This window comes from Strongylocentrotus purpuratus, unplaced genomic scaffold (assembly GCF_000002235.5).
Source record: "Strongylocentrotus purpuratus isolate Spur 01 unplaced genomic scaffold, Spur_5.0 spur5_scaffold_2, whole genome shotgun sequence".
Classification (NCBI taxonomy): domain Eukaryota; kingdom Metazoa; phylum Echinodermata; class Echinoidea; order Camarodonta; family Strongylocentrotidae; genus Strongylocentrotus; species Strongylocentrotus purpuratus.
The window spans coordinates 3212736-3227502 of NW_022145605.1; the positions used below are offsets into that span (position 1 = coordinate 3212736).

At 40.1% G+C, this 14767-nt stretch overlaps 1 protein-coding gene across 1 annotated transcript in view; it reads right to left on the minus strand.

Annotated features, from left to right (window-relative positions):
* Positions 1-14767, minus strand: part of LOC105441117 (autism susceptibility gene 2 protein-like) — an 88178-nt gene that overhangs the window by 33150 nt on the left and 40261 nt on the right. The window contains exon 7 of the mRNA XM_030992521.1: positions 8618-8955. Coding sequence (XP_030848381.1) covers positions 8618-8955 — 338 coding nt within the window. The remainder of the gene's footprint in view (positions 1-8617; positions 8956-14767) is intronic.

The following is a 14767-nucleotide window of genomic DNA, read 5'->3' on the forward strand; positions in this document are numbered from 1 at the left end:
TTTCTTCCAACATCACTTTCAATCATTTTGTGTTTACATTTCCATTGTGGTACATCTTTTGAAACATCTATTTTGATTTAATGTTCATAAACAATGTGATTGGAACTGATAGCGCCTTGATTCCATAATTCACAGGTTCAGATAGAAGTTACATATATTTATTTTTAATATCAAATTTAAGAAATAGAATGTTTAAGCGTGAAGAAAATTCTAAAATTTATCAATTTTCTGAGATTTTAACAAGTTACCGTTGTAATGTGTTCCCTAACTTGCTAAAACTAGAAATATCTTTTAAAATATATTATAAAGAAAAAAATTATGAGAGAAGATTCCTGAACTGGTTAAAGATACAATATGAAAATAGCAGAGATCATGAACTAGATAGAGAATCTTATTGCATGCCAGTGCATGGGGCCTTATTTCTTATCACCATTCTTGTGTCTCATCTGCATCACATTGCCTTCATGAAACCAACTCCATTTGGCCGTCCTCGATTCCTTAACTCAAAGCAGTCCTAACTACCACCATCCTTGTCCCATATTAGGTCATTTTGAAACAATCTTGATTGAAATCATCACTACTCAGAGGTTATGCTTCTTAAGAATAACATTACTCTACAAATTACCCAAACTCCCTGATTTGATTTTCCCTGTCACTCCCAATCACACGTGGGACGATTGAATGCAAATTTGAGAATTCACACCGGACGGCGAGTCGCTCCAATACTTCTCCCCGCCGCCGTCTCGCGAGACAACACGGAATGTTGATTTCATGTGAAATATAGTTTCTTGCGATAGCATCGGGAAATTAGCGCCGAATTGATCCAACAACGTTATCAAGTCGCTTCTACTTAAACCAATAATCTGGATAAACATTCCCCAGTTTGTTTAATCATCCTGATGCTCGGGGAAACTCAATATTCACCACATTTTGATTCGGAACAGGGACCGATACGAGGAAAGGGTGTACCCATCATGTCAGTCATCATTGAGGAGGGTTTCTGTATTTCTTGAAGTTGTTCATTTGTACGTGCTCTCACCGCAGGGACTGTGCGTCTGATGCAAGGCTTATGCTAAAATCACAGATGTCAAGTGCATTATGATCTAGGCTCGTCTTTTGCCCAGGAATCTAATTCTATCCTCATGGTATTCTTCAAGACACACAAGCTACATGCAATGATCTGTCATAGCAATTCCACACCAAGCATGAAGAGTACATGAAGCAGCTCTTTACTTCAACGGTTGCTGATTTATATCATTCTTAAAGAAATGAGATAATGTTGATGCAGATGACTGCATCATGAGGCATTATGTCCACAAAATAACATCTGCTGAGAGTCAAAAGGATGTTAAATCATTGTCTTTAAACACGAAGTGACTCAAAGTCCTACTGGCTCTCAATAGATGCCTGTCAGGAAACTATAAAAGGCCACTTCAAAGACAGCCATGTTTTATCATTACAGCTTCAAACTAATGTACTTTAACGTGGGTGTATGCCTGGTGGGGAATATAACTAAAGAAGCTAATGTCCTTTTTATTACTGATCTAACTCCCTGAAGGCATGATGAAGCAGAAATTATTAATGTATAATTTTCAGCTCTCATTTTCGTTGATAATTATAGTCATTTAGTCACACAAATGGGTACTTGGATGGAATAGGAACGAGATTATGCCTAAAGTCACAAGAAAGAAATAATAAGGGTGAATGACGGTTAATGAAAGGGGTGGGGAAGAGGGGGCGGGGAAGAGGGGGGAGGGGACAGGAGGAAGATAATGAAGTGGAAGGATTTGTGGATTTTATACCGTGGCTAAGCAGTCCCAGATCAATAGAAGAAGAAATAGGAAATCTCCTGCATTAACAGCAGTTGTTGTCCCGCTAACACGGCAGCGATTACGGGGTGAATACACTGTAAGCCAGGGAACTACAACCAAATGACCGACCGACCGAGGGAGCGACAGACTGACAGACTCAAAGGCCACACTGTTTGAGCCAGACCTCCAACAGGGAAAAGTGCAGCTCAGCCTGGGGAGGTCAGCCGTCCAAACGTCTCAATTTGGAAGCAATTATTGGCCTAAATTTGTGTAGGAAATGATATTAGATTTGCATTACATGGCAGGAAAAAGGAAGGGAGAGGGAGAGAAAGTGGGGTATAGTGCCCATAATGGGTTTGGGCAATTTGTTGTACATGGCATTTGACTGATTTAATGAGGCTCACAGACAAAGAAAAACTAATGTATTAGACTCTGGAAATAGACATAGGGTGAACAAGTTCACTTATGAGTGCATAGAATGTTTCTTGCCATGGATAAATGAGAGATCAATTTGGACTTTGGGAGAAATCAAAACATGGTACAAGAACAATGCGTAATTAGATTGAGGACATCTGTAAGAGCACCTTTAATACTTCAATGTACAAGACAAATGAACCCATGCACACCAGAAATATAAAGACTTAACATGGGACATGAAATACCAACATGACAAACGCAGATATTTTCACCATATTTGGTGGAACATGATTTGGAGGTAGCGACATAACAGGCGGCCATTTCGACACCCACAAGCTGCTGCCCCCGCTGCTCACCTAGCATGACGGCAATCAGCACTCATTAACTACCTGATTCAATTGGACCCTATATCGACAGGAAGCTGGTGCTAATCGAAGGTCATAGGTCATCCCCACTGCGATTGTTTGGCGCATCAATCTGGCACAGTGGGAGGCGACTTAGTGAGGAAATTGGCCAAATTTCTGTCAATTTGGAAGGGGAAAATGTAGATAGCACCGCTGGATACACCATCCAGGCGTAAAGATCAGAACACAGACTCGGATGGAAAGAACCAAGAAAAACACGGAGACACACACATTGGTCGTCGAGGTCAGGGGTCAAGAGCATGGACTTGGCAAGCACCTGTACAAATTGCGCCTGCTGGGTTGGTAATGAAATTTGTTTGAGAAAATTGATTAGATTATACAGTAATGAAGTTGGGCTAGCAGCCGATGGACGGACATGGCTCATGTTTGGAGGAAACCAATATTACGTGGTGGGGTGCAGAAGTATGGTGATGTCCTTTGGACTATGTCTGCTAGGGGTATTAGATATTATGTCAACATGATCACCTTGGGATAACTAGGGGAGGCAAGTTAATTTGCTTCTACTTGCATGGTAGGATACACGAATCATGTATATAGGCATCCCACAGGTTCACAATCAGTCCTTAATTAATCCCTGGGTTAGAGACCGACAGAATCAAATGTCTTGGACTTAATAATACTAATACTAACAGGCATTTCTATAGCGCCGTCTATCTAGATAAATCTATTCCGCGGCGCATTCATTATTACCCTGGCTTTAGCCTAGCTGCCGTTTATACAGCGCTCCAGCATTTCAAGGAATTAATTCCTGCCAGGTACACATTTACATCACCTGGGTTGAGTGTGGTAAATGTAGATCAATGTCTTGCCAAAGGACATTAGTGCCGCGGCGGGACCCGAACAGCGGACCTTGCGATCGACAGTCTGGCGACGTATCCACTCGACCACGACACCTCTATTGAAAATGCACCTTAAAGAAAGTAGAGGTGTTTTGGGGGTTTTATGAGACACAGTGAATTAATTGATATTCAAATGTATTTAGATAGCCTACGTCAGTCAGTCTGCTTCTTTTAAATGTGTTACTCCGTTTTAATGTTTCATTTCGTTAAAAAAACAATGCTCTACACCTATATAACTGTCTCCCACAAACTTCTTTTCTTCCCTCAACATTCAGAAATCAATCAATCATACTGTGTACATCTCTACCTATACAGAGGATTTGACCTTTCGACATGAATGATCTCCCATTTGTAGTAGTCCACTCTCTTTGTCTGAAATTGCGATCGATGCCCTTTCACACCAGGTATGAGTTCTTTGGGTAGGTCGGAGAGAGAGAGAGTCGCCAGGTAGAAGGAATAGGCATGCAGGCAGGAGATGTGGGATTTGTGATAGTGTAATGACTCGCGATCACGACCAAAATTGAATTATTACCGCTGTGATTCAATTCTTCCGTGACAAATAGCTGTTCCCTGAAGATTAAACTCAACTCACTGCAACAGAAGTGGAGTGAAGAGGGTTTGAAAAAAAATGGTAAACAAACTTGGACAAAGACGTCATTTTTTAGCGGTGGGGGAGAAATGAAAGTGACTTTGCGTCGATTCATCCTGGCATTCTTAGCAATCACCTGGCATTAGATGTCATATTGAATCAAACACACTACATCCGCATGAAAATATTCAATTTTCAAACTTCAATTTCCTGATTAAAGTATCTTATCTCACAGACATCTGTGATTAATGTGTTAAAACATCTACGTCTTAAATACGCAGGTCTTATTTTTGGATGGTGTTATGGACACTCCCATCTCCCCTCTTAATACCTGGCTAAAATTTGATTAAAATAAATGATGCTTGTATAGTAATTATAGTCACTATGTTGCCAAAAATGAGCTTATCCTGTAAAATCAACAACAACTAACCTTAGATCTCCTACGTACTTCCTCACCCGCAAGCCAGCACGTAATTAATTTGCTGAAAAGATGGAATTGAGGACGTGGTGGGTAGGGGGCATAAAGTACACCTTGCATGACAACACTCTTGTTCAATTATCAATCCTCCACCTGCTGCAGCGAGACACGATCACCATCACTGAAATCCTTCCCGACAGACGACCCGCTAACTCCCCATCTCCCCTCACCTCACCTTAAGAAAGTAAATCCGTTTACAATCATCCAGCAGCCCACTGATAGAGTGAGCAGGGCACTTCAAGTCCGTATCAGGTGATAAGACGCAACGGTGATGATGGTGCTGAACTTCTGCATCATCATCATCATCATCATTGGCTCCTATTACGTCTTCTCCACGCCTCCAGAGTCCTGTTTTACTTGGCTCAACTAAACAAATCTTGTTTTACAGGAGTTATTTCTGAACTTGGTTGACTTGGCAAGGGCCTAGTCAGGTATAGGGGGAAAATTGAGGAGAGAGATAGACATCTTGGGCAAGGAAACTTAATCAAGGCAGGTATTACGTCTTCTCCTAATGAATTCAATCAGGGTTTAATCATGTGATGTCTCATAACATGTGGTCTTTCAATAAGGTCTGCTCTTTGCAATAGAGCAAGGTAGGCATATCACTACTTGAAACTGCTGCTTTTCACGTAGAACAAGCAACACCTTTACACCGATCCAAGTATGTATATTTGCAATATTTGGATACTTGTTGTTCAACTCCATCAATTTTCATAAAGCAACAATTTTGTTTTTGTTTTGGGACATATGTACACATGTCATTGCACTCCAATGCCCTCAACCAGAAGGACAAATGGATACAACCATTTCTTCCCCTTCTGTTTTTCACTCTAGATTGCAATACTTAAAAGGGGAGAAGAACATGGTCTGAGAAAATATGACAAGAAATTATCTCTGTCTCCTCCCGTTCTCCATTTCTAAAGTGATTTTGACGAGGATGATATTTGAAGCAGGTGTCCTGGGCCATAACTCAGTGTCACTTCTTGTTTCCCCCTCTCCATCTTGCTCAAAGGACACACGAGACCAAGACACGCATTACTCTGCAGAAAAATGAACATCTTTGGGGAAGATCGGCAGCGACCAAAGCAAAACAAGGAAGAGGTTGAACATGAAGTATAACATGCAAGGAATAAAAGTCATCTGTTAGCTCTTTTCTGCTTACCGGTACTTCTTCTTCTCATTCGTGTTTCTGTCGAGGATTCGTAGAGAAGGCTATTGATCACCAAGACAGATCATGATGAGAAAGGGAGGGACGCTACTAAGATGTAAACCGACCTCTCATGTGGCTCCTTTGCTCGGTTAAAATTTCATGCAAAGATGAGTTGAATAATTCCACAATGAAACCAAACAATCCCATTCCCCTCAAACATATCTACACAATCACACAAAAGGAGATGAAATAGGATGTCATACATGAAAGACATTGTGCTCGTTTAATTTTGGTTCTGGTGGGATATTGCTTCCATTTTCTTCTCATTAGCTCAGCGTTGTAATTCTCTTTGACTTTCATTGTTGATCCTCACATGACTATACATTGTCAGAATCCCTAAAGTCTCCACTTCTTGCTCGCATGTTTGTGATCAGAGTGACAGGAAGTGGGATGAGTTAACAGATTTTACTCTCTCTCTTGAAGTAGGGTAGGAGGAAGGATGAGCTGTTCTTTAGTCTGCAGCCCCTCCCCTCCCCTCCCCTCCCCTTTCTTCCTTCACAAATCAAGAATGCCTTAAATATGATCATTAAAGGCAGGTGCCATCCTGACTCTATCATATGAGCAATCAGTCTAAAACTTTAAAAATCTATAAAGTAAACAAGCCAGATTCATGTTAAATAATGTCTTTTTCTTTCTTTGTGTTTTGTTTCTCTTCAAATCTGTGTTTTTGTATAAAGTGAAACAGAACTATTTGTGTTAGCACCCCTAAACATTTTATATTATTATTGCACATGTATAAATAAGGATTTTCCCACAAAATGACTGAGCATTAAGCACGTGGTAATAGAATGGGTTAAAGAAACCTTATTTTACATAAATAGCAGCAATATCTCCAGTCTCACTCATTTAATTTGATGCGGTAAATTTGAATGGAAATCAACTTGAAGAATTCTATAGACCGTACAAGCCTTGAAGTGCAATGAACTGAATACGAATGTCTTGCCCCATGTTTACAGATTGAACTTTCTCACACAAACAGACAGTTAAACACATCTCTAGATCTTTTAAACCATCAAACTAGCACTCCTCCCCTGTCTAACCAAATTAGAACCAAACACAAAGATGCCGTCTGTGTATCCCGGCTAAAGTTGAGAACAGAGCTCGATCTTCAGAGTCTAGACGGGACCCCTGAGAACATGATTTGACATGATTTCATCTCCACACGCAACTCCCCAGCTCATCCCCAGCTTCCCAGACACATAACTTCACACCTTCAGCTAGTCACCTCCCATTTGAGGAAGAACCCTTATTGACTCCATCTGGCGGTGGAGAAGAATCAAGAAAGGGGCGACCCTCTGGGCTTTAAACCAGCCTGATCCTTGCATGTGATTCCGATTGGGCGGATGATTAGCAACATGTGATTGGAATTAACCAATGACGAGGTAATGACAGTGAAAGGAGTTCCTCTATTGTCACCTAAAGGTCTATAACCCTCAAAGAAACCCATTTAAACCATTTTCTATGTAACACCTTTACTCTGATCGGGTTAAACTTTTACCTGCTTTCAATTAAGGGATAAAAGTTCAAATGGCCTTCTAAATGTCTGACATGCCCCCTTTTTTAATGCACATGGTTCCTACTCTTTATGCTCACAACCAAGCTCTTTATTCTCTGTATGCAGCACCTAACTTTGTGTTAATCTATACCATATAGCTCTAACTGATGCACAAGTTCCCACCTCTACCTCCTCTCCACCGATCCCCCTTCTCCAGCGGACCCAAAACCTGTGACGCATTACGCGAGGATCAAACAGGATCAGATATTCCAGGCCCCCAAAATTCAATAAAGCAAAGGTACAGGCAGATAAAGCAATAATTGCATACCATCTGGATGTGCATCTACCAAAGTCACAAATCGATTCCTCTCCAGACACTGCCTGGTCAGATAGCCTACTGAGCTGAGATGCTCAAGATATCCCTACGGTTCTGACAGTGACCTAGTTATAACTAGGCCATCGTGACGGCTACCTATGATTGCGGGCTGAGTGTGGGCTCTCTCTCTTGCTTGTTTTGACTGAAACTGCCATATTGTATTATCCCTCTGTGGAAACCTTTTCCCCTGCTATCTCCCCAAGATGATATTTGATAACGGTTGGCGGTAACTTGAACTTATCTGCTACCTTACGTGGCTTGGCTCCTTGGTCGAATGAAAATAAGCAAGAGAGGTAGAAGCAGCAGAGAGGGACAGTAGGCCTAATCCAAGGATTATGAGTTACTCATCATCATAGATTCTTGTTTGATTCTAAGTGGTGACGTGAACATGTCATTGACTGACATGTCCATTCTTCTCCCCTCTCCATGTACACACAAATGACATGTTACTATCTGTTATCCCCCAAATGAGGGAAATTTTGATATGATGGTACCATATAAACACTTGGGAACAAGGAACGTAGCATGAGCCAATACTATTATATAGTAACAGTCCCACAAAATTGGATCCTAGATGAAAAAGACAATATTGATGGTGCATTTCTGAGGGTGCCATTATGGTACAAGGTTTTCTTGAAAGTTTCTGGTGGAAACCATTCATTAAAAGGCTATGGAACCCCATTTTAACATTTAACAGCTAGAGTTTTGCCTAAACCATCAGTAGTGTCTGATGTTGAGGAGTGGTTCAAGCAATAACACCAATGCCACCAGATGATGTTTTGCGGTTCCATCACAGACATCAATATAGGGTTCCATAGATAATGCCACTAGTATCAAATCCATTTCAAACAAAACAATGTTAAATACCATCTGCTAAGAGCAAGAAGGGTATTAATTCACACACTTTAGCACAAAGTTAATACATTACTTCTAGCTTTGAGCAGATGCTACGCACGACATGAAACATGGTCTCTTACCCTGATTGCCTGCTGCCTGAGTCTCTCGGCGTCACGCACCACGTGTGGTGCTGCGGGAGAGGTCACCAGACCTGGTGGTGCTGCAGCAGACGGAGGCAGGAACGAGTGCTGGTGGGTATGCTGGTGTTGGTGCATGTGTTGGTGCATATGAGTCTCTTGGCGGAGGTACGGAGGGGGGCCAACCGACATGCTGGGGTTGTGAGACGCCAGGAAACGGTTGTTGAGCTCTTGCCGAAGCAGCTCTTGTTGGTGTTGTGCCTGCTGCTGTTGCTGTTGTGGGGTGGGTGGCTGCTGAGGATTGGTAGGGGGCGCCGACGGTTGCGGCTGTGGTCCACTCTCTGCTGGGAGAACAAATTGACATAAGTTTGTTAGTTCTACATCTCAGTTGTGGCTTGCATGCCTGTTTGTAAATACATATCATATTGGAATAATTTTGTGTTCAATTCTCCCATTTAAATGAAAAATGAATCAATCAAATGGATTATGAGATGACAACTGTTTGCGATATACATTTCACATTTACTTTGAAGGTAAGTACATTCACAAAGGCTCTCTAAAATAAATATACACAGAAAATCTATTACAAACATTCATCAATTTCCTTCCCATGCTCTAATTAAAAACGCACACAGAAGTTAGGACGCGAAAATCATTAATAATGACTCTCCTGTCCCTAATGTAAATGATCTACTCCCTATTTCTATTAAGCACACATTTGGGAAATGTCACATACTCTAGTGCCACTTATCGGCAGCACCTTAATTATTGACTCAGTCTCACAAAAGCTAAAAATAATCACTTTTTGTTTGTCATCACTGAACATAAATGTTTGTCATCTCTTAGCGTAATGTGTACTTAGTTGTAATTCATGCTAAAGACAGAAGAGTTGATCTACATCTGTCTCTTACATCGTCGAGCAAGAATGACAGCGAATCACTCTGGATGCTATGCAAATTTGCAAGCATCTGGAATATGAAGTCGTCAAAAGGGTGCATATGTTTGCTGCGTCAACAGGACTACATGTACATCATCTAGCTCTGCATCGCATTGCCACCTGTACATACACACACACAAACCCCTGGCGAACCACTACAGCGTAATAACAAATGGAGCTTTAAATGTCTGAGGTTAAATTCGTGTATCATATTTCCAGATCTGAGCGATATTACAATGTGTCGAGTTTAACTTCATCAATTTAGCCTCATAATGGCCTAATAATAACAGGCCATCACTGCTAAATTGAGTACATTAGCGATACCCCGTAGTCAGCGCTATTTCCAAAGTACGTCAAACGGCGTGACGAGTAATTCCAATTAAGGAGCTCGTTACTCAGTCGTGGTTGTCATTAGGGCCGTGTTGCCAATTTGCCCGCCATGGTTACACCCTGCTAGCTTCTTCTCCGTCTCACATTTTTTCTCTCCCCTCACATGGCCTTTTTTGTTTTGCTCTCCATGCATGAGTCAACATCTTTATTCAAATCTGCTTTATTAGGGACTTAGGTCGGACAGACTCGTCACAACCAAATTCAATTTGTCCCTGTTCCAAGCATCTCCGACACCTCACCATTTGATTTCAGAATCAGATGCGCCCCTTCCTAATTGAATTAAGCGCTAATTAGGCGTGATTTGTCGCCCATTAAGTGACAGCGACGGGGAATCATATATCGCCTGATGTGAAAACAGGAGCAATCGGGTAGTTGTCTATGGGTCGATGGACAAATGTAAACAAGACGATTACGACGACGTTAAGTTGTTATATTGTCTGTCTGACCTTGGGAAGTGCTTCCATAGTTCCACTTGATATAGAGGCGGGATTAATTGATTATCTATTTTCATACATATGTAGACTGCCTGTCTGGCCTGCAATGCGTACAGGCTTAGTGGGATGTCCGACCAAAGCCCAGAACCAATACGTATAATCTGCATAACAATCCACTCATGCTCTTATTGGAAAGATGGAAGTTAAAGATCGTCCTGGGATCAATGGATCAGAGATAATGAACATATTCTATCTCAATGTGAACATGACTCCTTGGTATGTTCTTATCTAATGTATATTGGTTTGTCCAAACCAAGACCTGTAAAAAGAGAAAGTAGATGTGGCACATATCCTTTTTAATGCATTATTTCAAGAAGTCACATTAACTGTATGAACTCAAATAATGAGAGATCGACTTGAATAGTATAGTCCTACATATTGTTTTGTTAAGGTGTTTGAACCGACTTACATGGACATATTTCAATTATGTGAAATAGAAGTGTCCAACTTTTTTTCTCCCAAGTCCTTTCTGTGCTTCTTATGAGATCTATTTGATATGGTAGAAGTACAAAGACATCAATGAGACAGCGCGATGATTCTCAGGTGAATATATTTAGATCTGACTCAAGATAGTAGAGTGAGTGAGGTCAACCAAGATGACAAGCTTTGGTGGGATCAATTAATAACACATCACCCTCTTCCCAATTCCTTGACATAATCTTCAGAGATCATACTCACTGTGCCAAGAAGAAAAGGAGGGGTAGAAAGGTAACCCACCAGTGATAATCCCTAGATGATCTACCCAGATTAAGAGGGGATTAAGGGTGACAGGATACACAGGGGGTTAATTACCATGTCAGGGATTGGACAGGGTATGAGTTATTTGACATTATGCCCTTCCATCAAGCTACTCTTCCATGACGTGACATGTCCTTCATGAATATAAAGAAACAACAGTGATATGTGCCTCTCATTCAGTCCAAGGTAACATCAAAGGCTACTACGTACAACCCAATACAGAAAAACACACTGCTACTCCACTGTAATGCATGATTCTGCATTAATTGTATGGATAGGTCAAGAAGTCTGAAGTAGTCAATGTCTTCTCCACATATTCATGACCTTTGCCTCTACCAAGGCCTCTTTGTTTTGAATATTTGTAAATATGATTTCACATCATAAGAATACCATTTCCATTTTACGAGTTAAAAAAATCAATAACGTCTGAAATATCATTAAAATGGTAAACGTGACAGATTGAGTTTCAATAAATTTTGCTAATTTAGACTTTAAGAGAATCAAGTGTAACCTCAGAGCAGGATATTTGGCAAGGCTCATGTTTGTTTGTCTTTTCAATAATTCAGTGAGTCTTTCGGTAAGGAAATTCTGCACACATGCAAACAACATCAATGGAGCCACTCTCTCTCGTTTCAACCCTTTTACATTGAACTTGCGTGTGCGTGTGTGGAGTAAGCCAGGCATTCGTTTGGCTACACCTCAAAACCAACGGGGGAAAGCAGCAAAAACCTGAAAGCTTACTTTTCAACCACAGAAAGGAAACAGTTCAATTATCTCATTTTGTCCTGCCAGTTTCCCCTGCTTCCCGATAAAAACAATGCTGATACTATACTATGGGTATCAGGAGGCTGAAACACTAGATACTCAACAGCTACCGTATGTCTGATCCCTATAAGCCCAGCAATTTCCACTCCATGAAAAGCTTTATTTGTTTATTGATATAATTGTCTCAAAATAGACACTATTCTCCTCTGGGTGGCACTACAGACACAAACAAATTAACAAGGCATTGCAGCAAACTCCTAAAGTAAATTGATATCCATATCAGATTAGCAACGAGTGAGGGTGTAATTAGACTGATTGCTGTATCAGTCTATCAGATTAATCGTCTAAATTGATTTCCTGAAGTCTCGTAACAGATGACTGTGGTAGGCAGAAAACATCCTTCTCAAATAACTTTTTTTTTTTACAAACAGTAGGATGAAAAAATGACAAAGTGTGACATGTTTACCCTCTCGTGGAAATAGTAGACTTTGTCATGAAACAAAATAGATAGATTTCCTGTTTTCTTTTAACAATATCAATATCAATGTTCATTTCTAAACTTCCTTCAAATATTTTTTCTAGCTAAATTGCTGTTGGCGTTACAATTGCTGGGAATATTTTGAAAACAACATTACGACAATACTTTAAAAGATTCTCATTTGATCATGGCAGTGATATATGTAGATAGTAACAGGGCACGTAATATGGAAACCTTAGTGTTGAAAGGAATGTAGAAAGCAACACATTTTTAGACATATCTACCTCATATAATAATAAGAAACCGGGCAATTCTGAGTTCTGACATCCTAGTCAGTTTCTCTTGAATCTGCCACTTTCCAACTCACAAGCAGAACTCACAGGAAATGGAGGATAGCCTTTACTTTGCACTCACAAGCCCATCAATATATCCTGAATATGACAGCCGCCAATCCCCTACTCGCGGCACACACAGCGCATGCATACAGAGCTTTTCACAGATTTGGATCCGTTGCAGATACGAAGAGGCTCCTATATTTAGTCCTAATCGTTGAGCATTTCTATTCTCGTCAAAGAGATAGAGGGATCCCAGAGGCAAGGTCATGGAGCTTAAGTCATTGGGGGCCGGCAGAACGAGGGAGAATCCCCTACGAGGATGACTTCCATGCAAATCGGGCATCTTTTCTTTCTTTTTAAAATTCTGTCTGATAATTCTTTGAGGGTAACTTGGAGGCTGAAGTGGAACCACTTTCTGGTTTGGAGGATTGGAAACATTTCTGGCAAATTTCCCCCAATTTCCCAACTAGGAAGAGGACAATTTATGACTATATCCTCTCTTCCTTCCAAAAGCTTATAACAGAACACTCTGTTCTCTTTATTTTTGGCATTATATATATATATCTCCTGTAGTAGAGTTTATGCTCTTTCTTTATATATTGCTATCCCAGGAGTTGTAAACAAACTTGACATGGAATTTCTGAACTTTTGTTCAACTTCAGGTCCTTATTAGTTATTACACAAATAAAGTTTGTTAAATATAATTGTTAACGATAAAGTTATTTTTTAAATCCGAATAAGGTTACAAGAACTGTTGCCAAACTTTTGAGCCAATTTTGGGGAAAAAATATAATTAGCCTCTGGTTAATTTGGTATATTTGGAAGGTTCTCTCATTAAAATACAGGCACCATTAGTGTTATTTTTCTAATAAAGATTTTGAGGATTGTTGTCAAATATGGATTTCACCTATGCTGTTCCAGAGTTCGTTCATATCTACATAAGACGAATCTATTCAATCATAATAAATTTATCAATATGCAATGTTTATGCTCCGACTAAGCTTACGATTTGTATACAATGACAATAAAACAAGCAATATCTGTTCTTACTGTAGCTAAAATGAGTTATAAGATTACCTCTTGTTTTGAGAATAGATTGGATGAAATTTCCCCACAACTAAGACTTGAGATGAAGATTTGTTGGCATTTCTCTCTTTCATATGACTTCTAGGTCACACCGCAAAACCGCAAAATCAATTTTAACGATACTCAAAGTGCACAAGCACCTCCGCCTTATTAAGTTGGGCGAGAATGTCCCATCTCTCGGCAATAAAATTACGGTTTTATCAACATCTGAGGAATAAACCACCAAATATAAGCTATCAAGCGATCAAGATCCTAGCATTCTGGAATAATAACAGTTCTTGAGACTGGACAGCAGTTTTACAAGTGATTTAGAGAATGTTCAAATTGGCCAGCCAAATTGACAAGATTGTGTAAAGGTCAGACGAAGGTCAACTACTCTAATTGAAAATTGAGTCTTTTATTTGAGGTTTGCATCATGGCTAATTTAGTTGAACCACTTGTTTGGTAATTCAAAGAGTTTTGGGGTCTATTAATCCCAAAGATTTCAGCTTTGAAATGGTAACACGAGCAATATTTTCAATGCCAAGTATTGAAAATAAAAGGTAAACAAATGGGGAAAATTCAACAAAATAGTAAAGAAAGAGTACCTGTCCTTTCAATTACCCTGTCCAATGACTGAATGTTAAAATTGCATTTGGTGACTAAATGAAAAGTTATATTATAAATTATTTTCATGACAGTGACCATAGGACTGTGCACAAAGCACGATGACCGACGACTGACCCCCAAGAAATAAAAAATAAAATAAGAATCCCTTGCTGACCAGCTTTCGACCCGAAATGAGATTATGATGAACGTTAAACCTGGCGCAGACACGATGGCATTCAAGCAATCTCAATTTGCTCGTTCCCAAGCAATCTAGTCCGGGATGCAACTTCATTATACCAACAGCGTGGCCAAGCGTCGATGCCTCCTTTGAGCAAATTATGC